Raw genomic sequence first — 24360 nt, 5'->3', positions numbered from 1 at the left:
TGTTTATATATAGATTTTCACTATTTAAACAAACTGGATGCTGAGCTTTTTGTTGGGAGTGACAAGGATGGACAAGATTAGAAGTGAGCAGATCAGAGGGACACTGAAGGTGGAGCAGTTTGGAGATAAAGCCAGAGAGGCCAGGTTGAGATGGTTTGGACATGTGTTGAGGAGGAATTGTGGATATATTGGGCAAAGAATGTTGGAGATGGAGCTGCCGGGTAGAAGGAGAAGAGGTAGACCTCAGAGAAGGTTTATGGATGTAGTGAAGGTGGACATGGAGATGGTTGGTGTAAAAGTAGAGGAGGCAGTGGAGAGGGCAAGATGGAGGCAGATGATCCGCTGTGGCGACCCCTAAAGGGAGCAGCCGAAAGAAGAAGACTATTTATACAAACATGTTAACAATACTCTTCATGTCTCTACATGGCTCAAAATTTAGTGCATGATTTCTGTTTGTATTGGAAAAAAGAAATAAAACCTAAACCATAAAATGTGCCATAACTTTTGCACTCAGCTATAACTGCAGTGAGAAGGGCACCTAGAAACTCCCGGGAATCAGCTATGCTGTTGTTTAAAGAGGAATTCCACCACGTTGTCCTTGAGTGGCTTGATGTGGATTCGTTGTAGAGAAACTTACAAACTCTGAAAGATGCCTTTACAGCGCTGGTGATGGGAACCAGGGGTCGCCATGTCTACAACAGAAATATAGACATTTTATTTACTGATTTTTAAGCTCAAACTTATAAAATTAAATGAAAACACACGCATTTATTTTTCCATTTGTTCGTAAATGTGATTTTCATCTAATGGTCCATATATATAAAATCCTGTCATTATTAAATCACAAATATAATATATAACACATGTAAAGGTGTTTGTGTTTGACTAGGTCGTTTAATTTTAGCCTGCATCTGTAAATCCAAGACCATAAATTCATTCCGCCTAAAATGACCGTCAGAAGCACCAAAAGCAGAAGAGAACATCAAGGCCACTCGGTTAGCTGAAGCAGCTGTAAAGGGGGTTTTAAACTCGCTCCTGAGGAGAAGAAGAGCGGTTTTAAACCCGCTCCTGAGGAGAATAAGAGCGGTTTTAAACTCGCTCCTGGGGAGAAGAAGAGCGGTTTTAAACCCGCTCCTGAGGAGAATGAGAGCGGTTTTAAACTCGCTCCTGGGGAGAATGAGAGCGGTTTTAAACTCGCTCCTGGGGAGAATGAGAGCGGTTTTAAACTCGCTCCTGGGGAAAATGAGAGCGGTTTTAAACTCGCTCCTGGGGAAAATGAGAGCGGTTTTAAACTCACTCGCTCCTGGGGAGAATAAGAGCGGTTTTAAACTCACTCGCTCCTGGGGAGAATAAGAGCGGTTTTAAACCCGCTCGCTCCTGGGGAGAATAAGAGCGGTTTTAAACCCGCTCGCTCCTGGGGAGAATAAGAGGGGTTTTAAACTCGCTCCTGGGGAGAATAAGAGGGGTTTTAAACCCGCTCCTGGGGAGAATAAGAGCGGTTTTAAACTCGCTCCTGGGGAGAATGAGAGCGGTTTTAAACTCGCTCCTGGGGAGAATGAGAGCGGTTTTAAACTCGCTCCTGGGGAGAATGAGAGCGGTTTTAAACCCGCTCCTGGGGAGAATGAGAGCGGTTTTAAACCCGCTCCTGGGGAGAATGAGAGCGGTTTTAAACCCGCTCCTGGGGAGAATGAGAGCGGTTTTAAACCCGCTCCTGGGGAGAATGAGAGCGGTTTTAAACCCGCTCCTGGGGAGAATAAGAGCGGTTTTAAACTCGCTCCTGGGGAGAATAAGAGGGGTTTTAAACCCGCTCCTGGGGAGAATAAGAGGGGTTTTAAACCCGCTCCTGGGGAGAATAAGAGCGGTTTTAAACTCGCTCCTGGGGAGAATAAGAGCGGTTTTAAACCCGCTCCTGGGGAGAATAAGAGCGGTTTTAAACTCGCTCCTGGGGAGAATAAGAGCGGTTTTAAACTCGCTCCTGAGGAGAATGAGAGCGGTTTTAAACTCGCTCCTGGGCAGAATAAGAGCGGTTTTAAACCCGCTCCTGGGGAGAATAAGAGCGGTTTTAAACTCGCTCCTGGGGAGAATAAGAGCGGTTTTAAACCCGCTCCTGGGGAGAATAAGAGCGGTTTTAAACTCGCTCCTGGGGAGAATAAGAGCGGTTTTAAACTCGCTCCTGGGGAGAATGAGAGCGGTTTTAAACTCGCTCCTGGGCAGAATAAGAGCGGTTTTAAACCCGCTCCTGGGGAGAATAAGAGCGGTTTTAAACTCGCTCCTGGGGAGAATGAGAGCGGTTTTAAACTCGCTCCTGGGCAGAATAAGAGCGGTTTTAAACCCGCTCCTGGGGAGAATAAGAGCGGTTTTAAACTCGCTCCTGGGGAGAATGAGAGTGGTTTTAAACTCGCTCCTGAGGAGAATGAGAGCGGTTTTAAACTCGCTCCTGGGCAGAATAAGAGCGGTTTTAAACCCGCTCCTGGGGAGAATAAGAGCGGTTTTAAACTCGCTCCTGGGGAGAATGAGAGTGGTTTTAAACCCGCTCCTGGGGAGAATGAGAGCGGTTTTAAACTCGCTCCTGGGGAGAATGAGAGTGGTTTTAAACCCGCTCCTGGGGAGAATAAGAGCGGTTTTAAACTCGCTCCTGGGGAGAATGAGAGTGGTTTTAAACTCGCTCCTGAGGAGAATGAGAGCGGTTTTAAACTCGCTCCTGGGCAGAATAAGAGCGGTTTTAAACCCGCTCCTGGGGAGAATAAGAGCGGTTTTAAACTCGCTCCTGGGGAGAATGAGAGTGGTTTTAAACCCGCTCCTGGGGAGAATGAGAGCGGTTTTAAACTCGCTCCTGGGGAGAATGAGAGCGGTTTTAAACCCGCTCCTGGGGAGAATGAGAGCGGTTTTAAACTCGCTCCTGGGGAGAATGAGAGCGGTTTTAAACCCGCTCCTGGGGAGAATAAGAGCGGTTTTAAACCCGCTCCTGGGGAGAATAAGAGCGGTTTTAAACTCGCTCCTGAGGAGAATGAGAGCGGTTTTAAACTCGCTCCTGGGGAGAATGAGAGCGGTTTTAAACTCGCTCCTGGGCAGAATAAGAGCGGTTTTAAACCCGCTCCTGGGGAGAATAAGAGCGGTTTTAAACTCGCTCCTGGGGAGAATGAGAGTGGTTTTAAACCCGCTCCTGGGGAGAATGAGAGCGGTTTTAAACCCGCTCCTGGGGAGAATGAGAGCGGTTTTAAACTCGCTCCTGGGGAGAATGAGAGTGGTTTTAAACCCGCTCCTGGGGAGAATGAGAGCGGTTTTAAACTCGCTCCTGGGGAGAATGAGAGCGGTTTTAATGGAGAAATCCGAGCCAAACGCCGCGAGTCTCTCCGGCTTTGTTTACCCGGGATTCAGGTGCATTGTGGGAGCGCCGCGGTGATTGACTGGCGTGGCGGCCATTTTGCCGCTGGCCGCCGAGCTCCCATTGTGTGAGCGGTAGTAAACAGAGAGCGGCAGGCAGAGCTGCTCGCACTTCAGCGCCCCAAATCAAACGCATCCGCCGCAGGTAAGTGCGCCGCCGCCCCGCTGCTTCATCCCTAAAACACTTTTTCGCCGCTTTGTCGAACTTTTAGGCGAAACGGGCGCCTTTCGAGCGAGAAAAAGGGCGAATGAAATCCGGGTCGTCGTCGTGTTGAAGGCGCGCGCCGACCGGACGGAGCTGCTCCGCTTCGCAGCGCGGAGAAAAAACCCACTTCAGTCTCTGCCCCGCGACGCGCGTCTTCGCTTCGGTTTTACGGCGTATATTCGCTGCGGGAAGCCCGGCTGCCCGGCTCCTGCATCGCCCGAGAGTGTCTGCTCTCCGCCCGGGCTGGTTTTGAGCCGCCTCGCATTGCGGTTTCCGTGTTTTAGCGCGAAGTTGGCGTCCTCTCCGCTTCTTCCCCGCTACAGTTGCTTTTCAAATTGCGGCCATAATCTTGCGGTTTAGGGCGGCGCCAGGCGACGCGGTCCCGCCCACGCGACGATTGCAGGAGACTATGATTGGCTGAAGTCCTCGGCTCCTGATCAGCCATTGGTTGTTGCTGTCGACGACGCTAAGCGCAGCCCCGTCGTTGGCCGAAAGGCTCTGTCGGCGAGCGCTGATTGGTTCCGGTCCGTTTGTTGTTTTTTTTTTTTTTTTTTTTTTTTTTCCTTTCCCTCTCGCGTGAGGACGTTGCCTGAAATAGCCTGTGGGGCAGAGCGAGTCACTCAGGGTTACACTTCACTCTACACTCTACACTTTCACTCTGCACTTCATTCTACACTTCACCCAAAACTTTCACTCTACACTTCACTCTACACTTCACCCAACACTTTCACTCTACACTTCACTCTACACTTTCACTCACTTTCACTCTACACTTCACCCAAAACTTTTTCACTCTACACTTCACTCTACACTTTCACTCTACACTTCACCCAAAACTTTCACTCTACACTTCACCCAAAACTTTCACTCTACACTTTCACTCTACACTTCACCCAACACTTTCACTCTGCACTTCACTCTACACTTTCACTCTACACTTCACCCAAAACTTTCACTCTACACTTCACCCAAAACTTTCACTCTGCACTTCACTCTACACTTTCACTCTACACTTCACCCAACACTTTCACTCTGCACTTCACTCTACACTTTCACTCTACACTTCACCCAACACTTTCACTCTACACTTCACCCAACACTTTCACTTTGTACTTCACTCTACACTTTCACTCTGCACTTCACTCTACACTTTCACTTTGCACTTCACTCTGCACACTTCCACTCTACACTTTCACTCTACACTTCACCCAAAACTTTCACTCTACACTTCACCCAAAACTTTCACTCTACACTTCACCCAAAACTTTCACTCTACACTTTCACTCTACACTTTCACTCTACACTTCACCCAAAACTTTCACTCTGCACTTCCACTCTGCGCACTTTCACTCTGCGCACTTCCACTCTGCGCACTTCCACTCTGCGCACTTCCACTCTGCGCACTTCCACTCTGCACTTTCACTCGACTCTTTTGCCCGGTACTTTTACTCCAAAACACTGGATGCACAGTTTTTCAAAACAATTTTGGATGTTAAACTTTGGATGGTTGAAGAGCTTTATTGGCCAGGTTTTCTTACACATACAAGGAATGTGGTTTTGGTTACAGGAGCTCGCAGGGCCCAGACGAACGTTTACATGTAGTTAATAAAATATAATCAAATGAATCTAAAAATAAAATAAATGCATTCCTACCATTCCTACCACAGCACAGCAATAATAAATGAATGCTATTAGGAAAGGAATACAGATGTTTTCTAATGATTTATCTAATAAAGGTGGTTGCAGTCATAAAATAGACCGTACAGTGTTTGTACTGTAAAAAAGCTGTGAATGTGGCCTGGGGTTTCACCCCTTTTTGGAACGAAACTCTTCACAGGTTACATGAGTGATGTAAAGTTGTTTATTCATATTTAATGTGTGCATGTATGGTGTTATTTTAAAATGCTGTCAGGGTGAGTTTTATTATTTTAGAGACCATCTCAGTAACGGAACCTATACAGTAGTAGATTTATTGATGTATATTTATATATTGATATATATAAAATCTGAACATTTTGGTGAAAACTAACACAGTCATTTTTTCCCTGTACTCTTTCCACAGGTGACTGAGTAACTATGGCCCGTACTAAGCAAACTGCCCGTAAGTCGACAGGAGGTAAAGCTCCTCGCAAGCAGCTGGCCACCAAAGCTGCCCGCAAGAGTGCACCCTCTACTGGAGGAGTGAAGAAGCCTCATCGCTACAGGTGACATACTGAACAGATTTACAGGCTCAGTCTGTGCAGTTTAACCTCAGAAATATGTATTCTGCACACAAGAACGCTCAGATTACGGTATAAAGCACAGTAAATATATAATGCGTGTGAGTAAATTACAGTGGATTGCTTATGTCTGAATGAGTGGATACTTTCTGAATACTATTGCTATCAAGTATATGATGGATTTTAATAGTTCAAAACCAGTGCAGTTGAAGATCCTTCACATTTATGTGTTATGCTGTGCACCATACAGGTAGTATGTACATCTGTGTATGTGATTCATGCTGTTTGTGTGTCCAGGCCCGGTACCGTGGCTCTGCGTGAGATCCGTCGATACCAGAAGTCCACTGAGCTGCTGATCCGCAAGCTGCCGTTCCAGCGTCTGGTCAGAGAGATCGCTCAGGACTTCAAAACGGACCTGCGTTTCCAGAGCGCCGCCATCGGAGCTCTGCAGGTGGGTTTGTGAGTGAAAGAGTGAGGTGGCTTTTAAATCCCGCGTGTTTTTATTTTTGAGGCGACTCTAAGATCTTATCTGGTTAGTCTCTGACGAGTTCAGTTAGGGCTGGTTTTAAGTCAGAAGCTGTGACGGAATAATATTTCCTAACTTCATCATCTGATTTTGACTCCAGAGAAGAAAAGGACGGTACGAAGCAGAACGTTTCTTAAACACTCCCCTCTCTTTAGGAGAACCTCAGTGGTGTCCTTACTTGAGATTTGAGCTGCAGTTTCTGCTGCTGGACAGTGAATGCTTTTAGTTCACCATGTTAGCGTTTCCTCAGTGTCCCCTCATTACATGCATCTGTTAATGATGAGAAAAACCTGCCAAGTGAAGTAATGCAACTGTGGCAGCTTATTGGTGTTCCTGAATACTTACTAAAATTGGCAGTTTTTCTCACTTTTGTTTTTGGGGCTAAAGACAGGAAGATTCTGTATTACTGCCCCTGGTCTGTTTTTATTGACTTTTAGTTATTTTGTGTAACATTAATTGGTATTTAATATCAGTTATTTAATCTTAATTCATTCTTTTTTGGATTTAACAGTGTTGTACCACTGTGGTATATATCACTGTTGTCAGAACACAGTGGAAGTAATGGAAAAGTAGATGGAGAAATATTTTTTCCCCCCAAAACATTTTGAACTATTTCTGTTGGCCCATTCATTTTTGACACAACAGAAAGGGCAACTGCCCTTTTCAGATAATATTAAAAAAATAAATAAAAAATGACAAAAACAGAGATGTGTTTTGTCCAAACAGCAGCAACACACACACACGTTTTAAACATATTTTATAAGCCACATGAGAGCGCTGCAGTATTATTGTGATCTTTATAATGAATTTTATTCAGGTTATTATATTATCTTTATTTATTTTTTTGAGCTGTTTATTTTCTGTTTTTTTTCCTTGTGTTTTTTTGTTTTTTTCCTTTTCTTCCATTTCATTTGATTTTTCTTGTTATTTTTTAAATTATTGTAACTTTCGTGTATTTGTGTGTGTGCGTAGGAGGCCAGTGAGGCGTACCTGGTGGGTCTTTTCGAGGACACCAACTTGTGTGCCATCCATGCCAAGCGTGTCACCATCATGCCCAAAGACATCCAGCTGGCCCGCCGTATCCGCGGAGAGCGTGCTTAGGCTCTCCTCTTCCTACTCCTTTCCCTCTTTTCGCATTCTCTCTCTCTTTTCCCCTCTCCACTCGTCTCCTCCCTCTTTCTTGGTAGAGTTTAGAGTATCAGCGACGGGGAGGCCAATGTGTTTCAGTCTATTAGTGCTGTCTCACTGAAGCGTAGGGTACCTGTATGTGCATGTAACAGATGCTGCTGATCACTCGCCCACACACACACACACACACACACACACACACACACACACACACACACATATATATACATATACATACATCCACGCAACACATTCTGGCACGTGCACGCTGAACTCATGTATACGTACACACAGTTGGAGCATAAACGAGGTCCACCCTTGCTAAGCTTGGGGTCTTTCACAGACGTTTACATACACGCATATGCACATGCACGTGCACACACAGGGAGGTCAGAAGGGTGGTATCTGGGGTTAGTCTGCTTAAGGGGAGCGGCAACTTCCACAGCAGGGTGCTACTAAAACTGCCCCAGGCCACCTTTACCTACCCTGTACCTGAACATCTGTATCTGCACACCTGAACCTTCTTACCTGTACATCTGTACCTACTTACCTTTGCCTGTGTACTTGTACTTTCATAACTGTACCTACTCATCTATACTTATAGGTGTCTGTTTATCTGTACTTCTGTACCTGTGTATTTAAACCTGTACCTTCATACCTGTACCTGCTGACCCTGTACCTTCCTACTTGTACCTTAATTCCTGTGTCTATAGACCTCTACTTACCAATAACCCGTATCTACTTACCTGTATTTACTCACCTGTACTTTCACACCTGTACCTACTCACCTGTGTCTGTAGACCTCTACTTACCAATACCCTGTACCTCCATATCTGTACTTATACATCGATACGTTCACACCTTTCTTCATCCAACCCTGTATACCTGTCCATTCCCCATGCACCTGTCCTTACCTGTCCCCTCATGTCCCATGTCTGTCCACCTCTTGGCAGATTTGTGTGTGTGTACGTGCAGGTCCATTTCCCCCCATGTGTGTGAGTGGGCGACGTGATCAGCAAAGCAGAATCGTATTCAACTGCAAACCAGCATCTATTGGTTAAAAGTTGTTATAATATTGATGATTACTATTATTGTTGATATGGTGTCTTTTTTTTTCTATGATGCATACACATGAGTTGTTTTACCACTGTTATAAAAAAAAAAGAGCAAAACTAAAGAAAATTTGAATTTGCGTTTTTTTCCTGTTTTTTGTTTTTCTTGTTTTTTGTTTTTTTTTTCCTCGTAGTGATTGCCGATCCTGCTCCTCCTGTTAAAACTTCAGGCAGCCACAGGGGGGCGCTCTAAACCAGCCTCTCATTCACTCTATCTGTTCCTCTGACATCCTTCCTCCTCCTTCTCGCTCTTCTCTCTCTGTCTCTTTCTTCTCTCAACCCCCCCTTTTTTTTTCTTCCACAGATCGGCATTCGTCACGAATTGTAGCAAAAAAAAAAGTCACGTTTAGTTTCCGGAGTGGTTCACTCTCTTTGCGTAGACCTTTTTCTTCCTCTCTCTTTCGCGCTCTCTCGTTGTGATACACAGTATAACCTCATGTTTCTGTTTATTTTTCTTATTCAGAAATCTAAATAAGCTGATCTTTGTATTTTCCAAATTTCTCATACTATGGTGGTAATAAATAGATGTTACACAACGTGTTTGTCCCCGGCTGTGATTTTGTCTTTCAAACAGACGCGAGCCCCTTACTGCACACTCGGCATAATGAGTGGTTTTATAAGGTTAATTAAGTAATGACGCACATTTTTGTTCCGTTTTACAAACAGTAAAATCAACTCCTGCAGATTTTATCTCAGCAATAAGTTCAGTTGCTGGAGAAAATGTAAACATTGCAGTCAGATTTTTTTTTTTTGGGACGGAATCGATTTCACTCTGAAATGCACTTCTGTTAGTTAACGTCCAGTTTTGAGTAAGTCATTAATGTTAAGGCAACACTTTTTTTTATATACTAGCATTTTTGGAAATGTGTTGCTGATTTCTAATCCACTGATGTTCATACCCGTTTTTTATATCTCAGACCTTTGCCGCCTTTGACCTTGTGAAACCACAAATTTGAAGAGTTTTCCAATCAAACTGTGGCAAAAAAAATGTTTGGCCATCAGGAGCTCCTGCTTTTGGATAAAATAAACCCTGATTTTCTTGTGAATAAAAGCATGAAAAAGTTAAAGACATCATTACAAGTTATGTCGTTGTGTAGTAAGATAGGTCTATATACCACTGAAAATGTGCTTTCTACCGTTACAATGTCAAGCTTACAACAGTAGAAGAACCTTGTTCAAAGAGGTTCTATGTAGAACCATCTATGGCACATTCTCCATCAGTTCTGAAGACCCATTTTGTGATGCGAGGAACTCTTAAATCAAGGCTTGTTTGAGCAGAGATCTATACTCGCTGTGCAGATGGCCAACTCATCATTGCAGTAGGTAAAGCGTAGCTGTTGTCTGATGAGCTTCACTGACCGTTCCCATTCAAAATATTAAGCAGCAGCTATTTAGAGTACGTGTTGAAGTGCAAGTTGGAAAATTAAAGACAAAATAAAGCACATAAAAATAAAGAAAACTGCAGTTGCCCATGCATTTTTAATAAACATACACACTGTTATCAGGCCCCAATTTATGGACACTTAAGGGAACAATGTATACGTTTAGGACAAGAAGACATGCAGTGAAACTCATTCATACAAAATAATCCCTGAAGTTTATTATATAATGAGGTTAATAAAACATAAAGGATCATCTTAATCTACATGCCAGTCCAGACAGTCACCCTCTCCAGGGATACATGACCCATTTCACATTTATTAGACTTTCATTTTTATCAGTATATCATATTCATGAGGCATCAAGCAGCCCTTACAACCAGAGTTATATATACTCTGTGTTTTGAAGTATTCACATGCATGAATGGTTTATAACGTATGGAATTATTTGGAATTAAAAGTAGCGACAACTCCACATCTTAACCGCTGCATAAAAAATAAAAATAAAGCAAACATGCACGAATGCTACTGCTGACATAATAGAAAGTGTTCATTTGGAGAGTAGTTTCAGTGTCACTCGAATCGTCTGCGCCTTCTTCTCCTCAGTGTATGCGTATGTTCCTGGATTTCAGCCACTCAATGAAATCTTCAGAAAAAAAAAATCACATAACACTATAATCTGGGCTTTTGTTGGACCACAAACAGCTTTTGAAGTGAAAAAAAATTCATTCAATATGATTTTGTGCATGAAAGTCAAGAACTAAACAGATCCCAGAGCAGAGCCCTGAGGAACCTCCCCATCCAGAGGCACTAAATCCAACAATACCGTCACATTTTTCTGATGAATGATCCCTAAAATGTAGTATTTTTTAAAATGAAAACACAAAGACATTTAGACGAAAATGTTAAGGAGTAGAGGTTGGCGAACACAAGCAGTGTAGTTCCACATGCTATGCTGTGCTTTAATTAATAACTTACCTTGATGTGCTTTTCCTACGTCGCGTGTGGTGGTCTCAGGACGTAGTGTGGTGGTTTCTGTGAGAGAAAAAAAAACTTTTTTCATTTTATTACTTTTTCAAATTAGTAAGGTTGGATAGAAGAAGTCTGTACACCAGCAAAGGTGGAGCTACAAGAGAGGGGTTTCTGATCAATTCGCCAGTACGTAAATCAATTACACTCATACTACCAAAGCTACACAGTGTTCCCGTTGGTTTTTCTTTTTTGCCCTCATCGGCTTTGACTCACAACCTATGTTACACCAGCGGTCACTCACGTGGAGGTGTGGAGGGGGCAGAGCGAAGTGGATTAGTGAAACTGACTCGGCTAGGTTGGCTTCAGTGAGATGATTAGCAAGCCATGCAAACGTAGCGATGCAAATGTTTTGCGAAGTTTAAATATAATGTGCATAAATTCGGTGAATAATTGCCTGGTATAACATTTCGTTTTGAACTGTGCCTTAGTGCCCTTATCTTTGTTGTTGCTATCTGGGTAGCCTTTAGCTTGCAAACTAGCAAGCTAGCAGAGTAGACGCGTCTAGAAGGAGTACCTGAGATCAAGATGAACATTTGGAATATTTCTTTCCTCTGAAATATTTTATTCACCATTTGTGTCCTGTTTGAAAAGGGAATTGCATCAGATCACACAGATTTCTGGGACAGATCTCCTGCTACACAGAAGCAAGATCTGTGTTAATGCATGGGCTCCATTGGGTTCAACGCTTCCCTCGAGCTGACAAAGGAATGGAACGGCCTTAAAGATGGCGATGGGGATCACCTGATCGTCTGGAAAAGCAGGCGCCGAGGTGATGAGCGGAATACTGCTGTATAATGCAGGTTATTCTTTCTTTCCTCTCCACACATACTTACCGTTAGTCTTTTCTGAATAAGGAATCCGGTTGATGATGGAATTGGAGTGACGGTCACGTTTGAAGAATGAAGACCAGGAAACATTTGGAGGAGAAAGAGGAAAAAGAGAGAACCAGTGATTATACTGCATTACAAATTAACATAGGAGTTAACTCAGGACAGTAGAGTCCAGCTCGAATCTCACTCATACTGTTAAAACCATTGAAGACATTTAACTCATCTAAAGCTACTAAACCCCCCCAAAATCGTGTCAACTGAAATTAAACTACATGTGCATAAAAAATAAAAACAAAATGGTTTGTGTTTATTTCGAATAAGGAAAAAAACACTAGGCCTAATAACAAGGAAAACAAAGACGAAATATTCAAGATTCTGCACTTCTTTTTTTTTGCTAATTGTTTTAATTTAATTTGGATGCTTGACCCTTCGTTGAAAAAGATCAGATTTTTTTAGCCTTACGTTTTTTCCACTGAAGCTCGTATTCAGACGACTCTCGGTTGGACCTGATCTGCTCATCAGAGGCTTTTGCATGAACTTGTGGAGCTCAAATGCTAAAAAATTCTGAAATTCATGTTTAAAGTTGGTAAAATTCTATAAAACTGTATGTTTCACATTTTATAAGCTTAGAAAAGAATGGAAAACAGAAGCATTTTCACATGTGTGGCGGCTGTGAAGGTGTCAAGGGAAAATATGGACCCAAGAAATTCTTGTTACTTTTTATTGTTTTTCTGTTTATCTGAATTATGAATACGACTTTATTCTAATGTATATTGTGATAAACTCACTGCTGAGGTACATTGTTTAAAAATTTGCTTAGATGCCTAAAACTTTCACACAGTACCGTATATTTGTATGTATAGATGTATTATACAGGCCATGATTCAGAGAGGATGCCGCCAGTACAGACCTCTACACACTCCCTCATTGTAGCGTCCACTTCTCAGACACTCCAGTCCCTCGTCACATGTCCCAGAATCGTCGAACGGGCCTGCACAAATCTCATCCTTCTGTTTGGCGCACTAGTAGCAGCATCCGCACGGCTCCAGCACTTTCCCCCCTCCACACTGCAGTACTTCTGGACATCTTGCCATGTAACAAGGTATACAGGACAGAGTCCAGCCACTCTCCACCACCAACAGCAGCACAACCTGTGAGATCAGCACCTGTCTCAGGTACATCTTGGAGTCCAGCAGCAGCCTGTACAGCACCCTTGATCCCTGAAACTAAACCTGGGGAATGACTGAAGGATGTCTGTTCAGCTTCTTTTCAGAGTTTACGTCAAACTCCACCCCTCTAGAAAGCAGCCAACCCACACGCAAGATGCTCTGAGACTTCTGTGGTCTGTCTCAACTCGTCCTGACTTGTCCACTTACGTATCAGCCCTGAGCAGATGTTTAAAGTCGTAAACACTTCGAAGGAGTGAAATATGTGTTATCCTAGAAAACCAATGACTTACTTGTGAGATGTGACAAACATATTAATGTTGTTGTTTTTTTGTATTTTTTATCTACTGTTTTCAGCTTATTTTCTTGTCTGCTGCTGTTTCGTGTTGACGGCCAGAGCCCACCAGTGCACCAACATTTTATTACACACTTCTATAACATAAGAACATCTTGCAATGATGTCCCTGTAATCACCGAATAATAAGCTGTAGCATGTAACAGTATGTAAAGCCTGTGATGTTAAGGGGTTAAATGAAGCTCCATGGCTCCAGGGGAACACCTGGTTGTGATGATATCTTGGCAATAAAGCTTGACTTTCAATCATGTAATGCTGGGCATTGCAATCTGGCCAAGACCACTGTTCTCATAATAGAAGTGTTTCATCACAGGATAAAGGTGATTCTGAAAAGGTCAGAATAACTTTGTTTTGATTTGCAGCCACCTTTCTTCTAAACGGACAACTGGACCAAAAACATACAAGCAAATTGCACCCGAAAGCATAACGAGGCCACCAGACCCCAGGAAAAGAGTGCAAGTCTGATTGCTTTACCCTATGGCCTTCTCCAGGTCTTAACGCAATTGACCTTTTTTGCAGAATTATGATTGATAGGCCTTTCAGCCAATTGTCTAAAAAAGCATTCCTTGTTTTCTTAAGTGAGAGAAAAACAGGAAACAGAAAAACCACAGAACTCCTCAAAACAAACCTGCAGTGAGAACGGCAGCAGTACATTTGAATTATCAGGCTTAGAAATGGTGGAAATGATAATCAGCATGGTCTCCACTTATAAGATATGTGGAGTCTCAAAAGAAGAGACCCAAACTTCAGACACATTGTCCTTTTAGTTTGGTAAGTGACATATTTTTTAAAAAGTCAAACTCAGTGAAATGTTTTGATGTTATGTTTTATTTGCAGTTATTCCAGATACTTTTCATGTTAAACTCAAATATGTGTCCTGGAAACGATGCTGCCAGTCGCCATCTACATGGAATTAGTTTCTGAAGTTTTCCCGCTTGTGAGTTTGCATGTGCGACGATAAAAAACTTGTAGGACACAAACAGGATGCTTTTACCTGCTTTGCTCTTAGGTAATTGTGAAAAAAAGAATACAAATGGATTAAATTATATACACTATATTGCCAAAGGTTTTCACTCACCCACCCAAATCATTGAATTCAGGTGTTCCAATCACTTCCATGGCCACAGGTGTATAAAACCAAGCCCCTAGGCCTGCAGACTGCTTCTACAGACGTTAGTGAAAGAATGGGTCGCTCTCAGGAGCTCAGTGAATTCCAGCGTGGTACCGTGATCGGACGCCACCTGTGCAACAAGTCCAGTCATGAAATTTCCTCACTACTGAATATTCTACAGTCAACTGTCAGTGGGATTATAACAAAGTGGAAGCGATTGGGAACGACAGCAACTCAGTCACGAAGTGGTCAGCCACATAAAATGATAGGGCGGGGTCAGCAGATGCTGAGGGGCATAGTGCGCAGAGGTCGCCAACTTTTTGCAGAGTCAATCACTACAGACCTCCAAACATCATGTGGCCTTCAGATCAGCTCAAGAACAGCGTAGAGAGCTTCATGGAATGGGTTTCCATGGCTGAGCAGCTGCATCCAAGCCTTACATCACCAAGCGCAATGCAAAGCGTGGAGTGCAGTGGTGTAAAGCGCCGCCACTGGACTCTAGAGCAGTGGAGACGTGTTCTCTGGTGTGACCAATCACGCTTTTCCATCTGGCTATCCGATGGGCGAGTCTGGGTTTGGTGGTTGCCTGGAGAACGATACTTGTCTGACTGCCAAGTTTGATGGAGGGGGGATTATGGTGTGGGGTTGTTTTTCAGGAGTTGGGCTCGGCCCCTTAGTTCCAGTGAAAGGAACTCTTAATGCTTCAGCACCAAGAGGTCTTGGACAATTTCATGCTTCCAACTTTGTGGGAACAGTTTGGGGACGGCCCCTTCCTGTTCCAACAGGACTGCGCACCAGTGCACAAAGCAGGTCCATAAAGACGTGGATGAGCGAGTTTGGTGTGGAAGAACTTGACTGGCCTGCACAGAGTCCTGATCTCAACCCTATAGAACACCTTTGGGATGAATTAGAGCGGAGACAGAGCCAGACCTTCTCATCCAACATCAGTATCTGACCTCACGAATGCGCTTCTGGAAGAACGGTCAAACATTCCCATAAACACACTCCTAACCCTTGTGGAAAGCCTTCCCAGAAGAGTTGAAGCTGTTATAGCTGCAAAGGGTGGGCCGACATCATATTAACCCATATGGATTAAGAATGGGATGTCACTCAAGATCATATGCGTGTGAAGGCAGACGAGTGAATTGGAAATATAAAGTATTTTAGTGGACATACCATGACTGACAACTTGTGGTTTGCTCTATAGCAGCCATTTTTTAGAATGCATTTTTCATAAATAAAATTTAAAAAAAGAAAGAAAGAAAAATATTTGCTTGAATTAAACACTTCGCATCGTTTCTTTGCTGCAAGTTCATTAAGACTTGGGCTGAATTTCTGTGATTTCAACTCAAAGTCCAGGTACATTCATTGGGTATGTAGTTAGATGCTAGACAAGGTCTGACCTACAGAAGATCTACAGTGGACTATTGACCAATAGAAGGACAAGCGCTCATGTGGAGAGAAGCTTCAGTAACAATCTAACTCCTCTTCATCTTCTTCCCATTGTGCCAGCTCTCCTCATGTCATGGGTTTCCTCCTCTGCGCATCAGCTTGGTCTTCAGCCACACCATAAACTCTTTACAACACACAGTTCACACACAGTAAGCACATTCTGATTAAATGAATTCAGGATTATTGCGTCTTTTCTGTGATAAACGTGCTAAAACATGAGCAAATAAGACAAAGCAGTTTTTCTATTCTGGTGCCAGTTGGTTCTTTTGGCTGCTTTGAAGCAGCAGTTTGGTAAGTGGTGCTGATAAAATAGATAAGGAGCTTAGAAACAAGGAACAAGGCCTGATCGGTATATATATCCATAGAAATATAGAAATAGGTAAATCTATAAGTAAATAAATACATACATACTTAAACAATTGTTGAATAAATACATACATAAATAATTTCTTTACAGCATTATTTTTTACTTTTAGCTTTGTTTGTTTGTTTGTTTGTTTATTCGTTGCAACAAGGCCAACAAGGCCTTATGTAGACTATCAGACATATCTGCACTATCACACTCACCGTTGTCATCCGTCAGTTGTTTTTCTGTATGTGTAATCCGGATGAAGAAATCGGCATGATAGGCACATTTGAAGAACAAGACCCAAAAAATACAAAAAAGAGAAAACCGTTATTGCACAATGTATTGAACGTCCTGCCACGTCCTTATTAACTTTGTGAATATGGGGCATTAAGTGTTAGTTCACCTCTTCCATTCCTGTTCGTATGTTTCTACTTCTGATCATTTCATTATTGAAATTCCAAGAACTGTTCAGAATGTCTGTATAATGAAACCATTAGAATGTATACAGAGTCATTTATACCAGTGGTCTGGTGTGAAATGGGCTTTCTTTACAGCGGTGGTGAAAGGAACCAGGGATCATCATGACTAGGACACAAATATAGCCGTTTTATTTTCTAGGCAAAACCAGCAGTGAGCCTACAACGTGTCTTCTGAGTGTTCATATGTAATGTTGATGATGGTAAAATACTCATAAATCTTAAAAAAAAACATGTTTTCTTTGGCAACTATTTTACCTCACAGCATGTTTTAGGCATTTTAGGCAAAACCAGCTCAAAACTATCATAAATCATACTTATCAGTGTCCAGGAATCAGGACATTTCTTGTTATAACTTTCTGTGAAGGAGCTTTCATTAAACTCTTCAGACGTCTGGTTCCCATCACCGCCACTGTGAACAATTGTGACTCGATAAGTTTCTCATGCCACACTAAAGCACTCTGAATGGCCCTGTTTACATTCTGAAGATTTGATGAAGCAGAGTATTTTAGGTATCTGTAGGATTCACCTTTTTTATGCTTATTGACCATTAAAAACAACGAATTATGCTGTAAATATATAAAACTAATGCCTAAGTTATGAGAGTGAGGAACTGAAGTCTGGACGAGCCACTGTCTCGTCAGAGTTGTAGAGATTAAACAAATACTCATACAGACCTTCACACACTCCTGGTTGGCCCATGCCGTGTGGTATGGTCACACACTTTAGCCCCAGGTCACACTGCCCTACCAAGCCGAACGGGCCTCCGCAGCTCTCTTTCTTCTGTTTGGCACACTCGTAGCAGCAGCCACAGGGTGCCAACACTTTCTCACCAGGACACACCAGCTCCTGGCATTTAATACTACCACAGGGTAAGCATGAGAGCGCCCAGCTGTTCTCCAGCAGCAGCTGCAGCAGAGTCTGAGAGATGAGCATGAGTTTCAGGGAGGACATTGTGAAGGCTCAGTAAACTGAACGAGTAACTGCCAGGTTCCTTTTCTGCTCACTGTGACGTTTTAGTTCAGCTATGTGGCCACACCTGAAACTCTGCCTCTTACTGTGCCTGGATGTTTCCAAGACAAGGCTTACTTGTAGAGGTGGGTATTAACTCTTTCCATTCATTTCATCGAATTCCATCCATTCATATATATATATATATATATATATATATATATATATATATATATAGAGAGAGAGAGAGAGAGAGAGAGAGAGAGAGATAGATAGATAGATAGATAGATAGATAGATAGATAGATAGATAGATAGATAGATAGATAGATAGATCCTTAAATGCATAGTTATTAACATTTGTGATAGACCTTGTATTTATTTTTGTATGTGTACTTAAGTTGCAGCTCAGATCCAATATTTCTCACAGAAACATCTTTACAAATCCGAACATCAGGGCTTATCTGTCTAATGCCAATATTTGTTTGTCATCTGCTGATCTTTCATGTGGGGTCCCACAAATGTCCATCCTTGGTCCTATTTTGTTTCCATTTAAATGCTCCCCTTGGGAAATTTTAAGATATTGTTTTTATACCAACGATACACAGCTTTATCTCTCTGTAAAGAGGAATGATTTCAGTAGATCAGAAAGTCTTTCTGAAAGGTTCTGGGCCCTCAAAATGTCACTAGCAACTTAAAGAAGGAGGTTGGTCCACTAGCCGCAGGGATACTTCATTGTGTTTCAAATGTGGGCATCATTTTGGATTCAGAACTAAATTTCTCAGTGCATGTAACAGAGCGGGTACAGGCTCGTTACTTTCATTTGAGAAATTATTCTTTATCTTTCTGTTCTGAAGCACTTTGAAGCCTGACTTGAAAAGTGGTATATAAATTAATGAACGCTTGTTCTCTAAGCTTAAAAATATGCTTTTGATTCCATCATATATTTTTCATTTGCAAAAATTCATTTCATTTTAGTCATTATTTCACTGAAGCAAAAACTGTTTACTTCTTTACTCCAGTGAAGATTCCTGTCATGTGCAAACTACATGCAGCTAATGTTTTAGCAAGGATGTGTAGCATGCCAGGCGCTGTGTTACATTATTGCACCTTGCCTGTACTTGTATTGCCGGGACTAGTGTTTCTCCTTCACTGTACATTTTACTGTTTACTGTGGGGGGAAATCCATTCTTAGAGTATCTGCAGTTCAGCCTTGAAAGATTCTACACCATTACATCAAAAAGCATTACATATGCACTTATTTACAAAAGCTTATAATAACTTACACACTCAAGTAAAAACCATTGTTACTTAGACGATAATGTCTCAAGCAAAAACAACTCGTGTACAAAATCAAGTGAGTAACTCGAGTGAGTAACTCGAGTGAGAACTAGGGTAAAGGTTTCTAGTACAGCAAGCATCACAAGAAGTAGGCCACAGATGCTGTCATTGGTGTAACATAATGAAATTAATGAAACATAAAAAAAGGTTTTAGTAACTAAATATTAATGACAAAAGTTTGGTCAAAAATAAATGTCTGTTTAAGTCCCAAGACAATCAAGTGCCAAGACAAGTTCCAAGTCAAGACAGCCAAGTCCCAAGCCAAGACACTCAAGTCTCAAATCAAGACAGTCAAGTCCCAAGTCAAGTCCCAAGTCAATACAGTCAATTCCCAAGTCAAGACAGTCAAGACCCAAGACAAGTCCCAGATCAATACAGTCAATTCCCAAGTCAAGACACTCAAGTCCCAAGTCCAGCCTCAATCTGGGACTGTTTTTAAGGCTTTGGGTCTCTTTGTTCCAGTGAAGGGTGATGTTAAAGTTAAAGCATTCAAAAACATTTTAGACAATTACATGCTTCCAACTTTGTGGCACCAGTTTGGGGGAGGCCCTTTTCTGTTCCAGCAAAGGCATGGTTTGATGAATGTGGTGTGGAGGAACTCCAGTGGCTCCACAGAGCCCTGACCTCAACCCCACTGAACACCTTTGGGATAAATTGGAACATCCATAGTGAGCCAGACCCTCCCATCCAACTTCAATGTCTAACCTTGGGCAAAAATTCCTACAGACACTCTTCAAAATCTTGGAGAAAGCTTCCCAGAAGAGTGGAGACTATTATAGTTGCAAAGAGGGGCCAGATGTCCACATACTTTTGGCCACACAGTGTAAATCAACAATGATGAAATTAAGCAAAAGGGTTAGACGTCTAACACTAGATTTCTGTGGGAACACCATTGCAGAGTATTGAACCACCACCCATTTACAGTAATATCTGGTCAACAGTGGTCCTGTGATCAGAAACTGACCAATGATAAATGGGGTAGATGATATATTATATTGGGCCTATAAGGAAGGGGTTTCTGATAAAGTGCTGTTAATGGAGCTTCCAGACAGGGGTTTCTGATACAGTTGAGTGTGAGTCTGTACGTACATAAATAATAAACAGCCAGCAGAGGGGGCCCTTTTGCAAAAATATACTCTTCTAAACGATGCTCAGTGCAGTAAGTGTGCATGATATTGTCCTAGAGAACTTGATTGATAGACTAACATACTTGCAAACAGCTTGCTTATGTGATTTCTGGCTCTGAAAGACTGTTTTCTATAAAAATACACAAGGTACAATACATGGCCCAAAACAGTAGTCACTGCCTTTTTGAAGCCTGAATTTTTTCAGTTTTAATCTATGACAGAACCTCTCAGAGGTAGGGGGATGCTGACAGGTTGCTCATCAAAACTTGAAGGGAATTTTTAATGATTTTGACATGCGGTTTACATGATGCTAACTGGAGTACATAAGCTTCCATTATTTGTTCCCTTACATTAGCCACAGAGCTTCAGTGCAAAATCTAAGAAGCGAAATTTAGACACCAAACATGTCCTGGCTGATCTAGATTTAGATGTTTCCCCTTAAAGAAGTGAACTGCAAGAAGTGAATACTAACAAGTGTGTGTTTATGTGTTACATAAAGACAGAGACGCTCTGCATTAGAACACCGAAGCTCTAGAGAACCACCTGTTGGCTGAACACAGAACACAGATGGACTCTGAGTGTTTATGATAGAACTAAGATGGACAGAAGAGACTTAGAGTAATGTAGACAGATATAAAGACAAAAAGAACAGACAGATAGATAGATAGATAGATAGATAGATAGATAGACAGACAGACAGACAGACAGACAGACAGACAGACAGACAGACAGATAGATAGATAGATAGATAGATAGATAGATAGATAGATAGATAGATAGATAGATAGATAGATAGATAGATAGATAGATAGATATGTTGAATATTCATGTATACTTCAGTAATACACATATGCTGAAACACACACGCTGGTCTGTGGTCACATTGCCGGACTGTATTCAGGTCACAGCAGGATTAGGAAGCTCTCAATGTGCACAGGGGGGATGGAGGGAGAGAAAGAGAGAGAGACAGAAAGGGGGGTGGAAAGAGAAAGAGAAGGATAGCAGGAGAGAGAGAGAGAGAGAGAGAGAGAGAGAGAGAGAGAGAAAGAGAGAGAGGCTGAAGGAGAGATTTGTTTATGAAATGAGAAACGTGATCCATGTTCTTCCTCTGTTACGCGACATAAATCAGTATGAAGTGAAAGCAAAGAACAGAGAGTGGAGGATAAGCAATTAAGTGTTGGAGCACCAATAAAAGAGAAGAGAGAAAGAGAAAAGGTGACAGTGAGGAGCTGAGATGGAGGAAAGAAAGATGTGTGGATGATAGAGAGAGAGAGAGAGAGAGAGAGAGAGAGAGATGAGTAGGGAATGGAGTTCAGAAATAACAATGACATCCTAAACTCATCTATCTCCATTCTGTCGTTCCTCAGCCCATCTGTTGATGCACAGTTCGTGTTAGGCCTTAATCAATGGTCTGTTTCTGACCTCAGAGTCACTCTTAATTGGATATTTTTGGGGAGTGGACTGCTGGACATGGTAGATGGGCTATATTCTGTAGCTATAAATTGTAGGTGCGTATAATACAACCCCATTTCCAAAAAAGTTGGGACGCTGTGCAAAATGTAAATGCAAACAAACTTCAATGATGTGCAGATCATTTAAACCTTACATTTAATTGAAAACAGTACAAAGAAAAAAATCAAATGTTGAAACTGAGTAATTTGATTGGTTTTTGAAAAATGTTTGACCGTTTTAAATTTGATGCCAACAACATGTTCCAAAAAAGTTGGAATGGGGCAACAAAAGGCTGGTAAAGTTATATAAAGGTAAAAAAAAAACACCTGGTGGTTGATTGACAATACGTCAATAACACAATTGGGAAAAAAATAGCATCCCAGAGAGGCTTTCAGAAGCAAAGATGAGGAGAGGTTCACCACTCTGTGAAACACTGCACCATCAAATAGTGCAACAATTCAAGAACATTTCTCAATATAAAATAGCAAAGAACTTTTGCTTTTTATCATCTATTCATCATTGTGAATCTCCCCACTTGTGAATTTCCCTGCTTGTGAATTCCCTTGCTGTGGGACTAATAAAGGATTAACTTATCTACAGTACATAATAACATTAAAAGATTCAGAGAATCTGGAGAAATCTCTATATGCAAGGGACATGATCAAAAATCTGTATTTGCTGGGCCGTCAGCACTGCATTAAAGACAGACATTAAAGACAGCTTAAAAACTGCATTAAAGACAGATTCTATAGTGGAACTGGTCTCAGGAACACTTCTGAAAACTACTGTCTGTAAAAACATTTTGTCACTTCATCCACAAATGCTAAAAAACCCTAAAACACAAAGAAGAAACCAAATATAAACAGGATCCAGAAATGCTGCCACCTTCTCTGGGTCAGAGCTCATTTAAAATGGACTGAGAGGATGTGGAAAAGTGTCCTGTGGTCTGATGAATCAACATTTGAAATTCTTTTTGGAAATTATGGACACTGTGTCCTCCGAGCTAAAGAAGAAGCTACCACTCAGCTTCTTATCAGTGCACAATTCAAAAGATTGGTATAGAGATGCATTAGTGCACATGGTGAGGGTGACATGCATATCTGTGAATCTGCACCATTAATGCTGAATGATATAAATATATATATATATATATATTGGCAACACAAGACAATGCCAAACAACATTCTGCATGTACATTCTGCATCGCACTATATTAAAAGAATCCAGGTGCTAAACTGACCCGCCTGCAGTCCAGAGCTGTCGCCACTGAAAACATTTGACACATTATGAAATGAAAAATATGACAAAGGAGACCCCGAACTGATGAGCAGCTGAAATCCTGTATCAACAAGAAGGGGAAACATTTCACTTTCAAAACTACATCAGTGTCTCTCAGTTCCCCTTACAGAGTGTTGTTAAAAGAATAGATTATTATAAACAGTGGTAAACAGGCCCCCGTCCCAACTTTCAGGAACATATTGTTGGCATCAAATTTAAAATGGGCAGATATTCTTCAAAAAACAACACAATTTCTCAGTTTCAACATTTGATATGTTGTATTTTCCTTCAAAAATATGGTTTATATGATTTTTACATCATTGCATCCTTTTTTTATTTACATTGTGCACAGCATCCCAACTTTTTTGGAAAAGGTTGTAATAAAATGAGGGGGAGCTCTTGGTATGTGGAGAGATGAGTGTATAATGTATAATGTAAAACTTCACAAAATGACCAGTGAGTGGACATACTAGGTTAAAAGTGGATGCAGAGTGTTCATCTGACCAATCATGTTTAAAAGTATACACTTTTTAATTATATTATAATAATATTATTATATTATATTTCAGACAGACAGATAGACACACAAATGAATAGACAGGTAGCTACTATGAATTATTCAGTAACTTGAATTAATTATTCAGTAAATACACTTAAGTATTCAGTAATGAAATATTCAGTATGTACTATGTATAATTCAGTTGCTGCAATAAATTATTTAGTATCTATTATGAATAATTCTGTTTTTGCAATAAATATTCAGTACCTACTATGAATAATTCAGTTACTGCTATAAATTATTCTGTATCTACTATGAATATTGTGGTTACTGTTATAAGTTATTCAGTATCTATTTTGAGTAATTCAATTACTTCAATGAATTATTAATTATCTATTATGAATAGTTCAGTTACTGCTATAAATTATTTAGTATCTATTATGAATAATTCAGTTACTACTACAGCTTATTCAGTATCTTCTATGAATAATTCAGTTGCTGCAATAAATATTCAGTATCTACTATGAATAATTCAGTTACTGCTACAGCTTATTCAGTATCTACTATGAATAATTCAGTTGCTGCAATAAATATTTAGTATCTACTATGAATAATTCAGTTACTGCTATAAATTACTCAGTATCTACTATGAATAATTCAGATACTGCTATAAATTACTCAGTATCTACTATGAATAATTCAGTTGCTGCAATAAATATTCAGTACCTACTATGAATAATTCAGATACTGCTATAAATTACTCAGTATCTACTATGAATATTGCAGTTATTGTTATAAGTTATTCAGTATCTACTCAATTCAATTACTTCAATTAATTATTTAGTATCTATTATGAAGAGTTCAGTTACTGCTATAAATTACTCAGTATCTACTATGAATAATTCAGTTACTGCTATAAATTACTCAGTATCTACTATGAATAATTCAGATACTGCTATAAATTATTCAGTATCTACTATGAATAATTCA

At 41.1% G+C, this 24360-nt stretch overlaps 3 protein-coding genes and 1 long non-coding RNA gene across 4 annotated transcripts; 2 read left to right on the top strand and 2 right to left on the bottom strand.

Moving 5' to 3' along the window:
- Positions 1-947: 947 nt before the first annotated feature.
- LOC119262285 (basic proline-rich protein-like) lies at positions 948-3456 on the top strand. The gene is made up of 2 exons (XM_037533706.1): positions 948-995; positions 1423-3456. Exons 1-2 carry the CDS (start codon positions 948-950, stop codon positions 3454-3456), a joined length of 2082 nt encoding a protein of 693 aa, XP_037389603.1.
- Positions 3394-9110, top strand: h3f3c (H3 histone, family 3C). The gene is made up of 4 exons (XM_017713880.2): positions 3394-3529; positions 5652-5793; positions 6106-6259; positions 7307-9110. Exons 2-4 carry the CDS (start codon positions 5666-5668, stop codon positions 7433-7435), a joined length of 411 nt encoding a protein of 136 aa, XP_017569369.1. The 5' UTR covers positions 3394-3529; positions 5652-5665; the 3' UTR covers positions 7436-9110.
- Positions 9111-10039: 929 nt separating this feature from the next.
- Positions 10040-13083, bottom strand: LOC108437031. Its single transcript, XR_005129522.1, has 4 exons — positions 12726-13083; positions 11819-11830; positions 10932-10988; positions 10040-10599 (listed from the first exon to the last, which is right to left on the bottom strand). It is a non-coding gene; the product is annotated as an uncharacterized LOC108437031 (long non-coding RNA).
- Positions 13084-15518: 2435 nt separating this feature from the next.
- On the bottom strand, positions 15519-17708 carry LOC108437032 (cysteine-rich motor neuron 1 protein-like). The gene is made up of 3 exons (XM_017713856.1): positions 17402-17708; positions 16467-16490; positions 15519-16023 (listed from the first exon to the last, which is right to left on the bottom strand). The coding sequence occupies exons 1-3, from the start codon at positions 17676-17678 to the stop codon at positions 15971-15973; spliced, it is 354 nt and encodes a 117-aa protein (XP_017569345.1). The 5' UTR covers positions 17679-17708; the 3' UTR covers positions 15519-15970.
- Positions 17709-24360: the final 6652 nt, after the last annotated feature.

The sequence above is a fragment of the Pygocentrus nattereri genome, chromosome 23 (genome assembly GCF_015220715.1).
Source record: "Pygocentrus nattereri isolate fPygNat1 chromosome 23, fPygNat1.pri, whole genome shotgun sequence".
NCBI classification, from domain to species: domain Eukaryota; kingdom Metazoa; phylum Chordata; class Actinopteri; order Characiformes; family Serrasalmidae; genus Pygocentrus; species Pygocentrus nattereri.
Note: the sequence above shows the minus strand (reverse complement) of the source record. Positions and strands in the feature narration are given on the sequence as shown.

Bases quoted from the DNA above. Each gene is read 5' to 3' on its own strand.
- LOC119262285 (XM_037533706.1), top strand. From the start codon at position 948: ATGACCGTCAGAAGCACCAAAAGCAGAAGAGAACATCAAGGCCACTCG. The intron at 996-1,422 runs GTTAGCTGAAGC...GCTCCTGGGGAG, and splicing joins GAGAACATCAAGGCCACTCG to AATAAGAGGGGTTTTAAACT.
- h3f3c (XM_017713880.2), top strand. From the start codon at position 5,666: ATGGCCCGTACTAAGCAAACTGCCCGTAAGTCGACAGGAGGTAAAGCT. The intron at 5,794-6,105 runs GTGACATACTGA...TTGTGTGTCCAG, and splicing joins AAGAAGCCTCATCGCTACAG to GCCCGGTACCGTGGCTCTGC. The intron at 6,260-7,306 runs GTGGGTTTGTGA...GTGTGTGCGTAG, and splicing joins CCGCCATCGGAGCTCTGCAG to GAGGCCAGTGAGGCGTACCT.
- LOC108437032 (XM_017713856.1), bottom strand. From the start codon at position 17,678: ATGTCCTCCCTGAAACTCATGCTCATCTCTCAGACTCTGCTGCAGCTG. The intron at 16,491-17,401 runs GTCTGTATGAGT...TTACACATACAG, and splicing joins CCAACCAGGAGTGTGTGAAG to AAAAACAACTGACGGATGAC. The intron at 16,024-16,466 runs GTGAGTGTGATA...TGTGTTGTAAAG, and splicing joins ACAACTGACGGATGACAACG to AGTTTATGGTGTGGCTGAAG.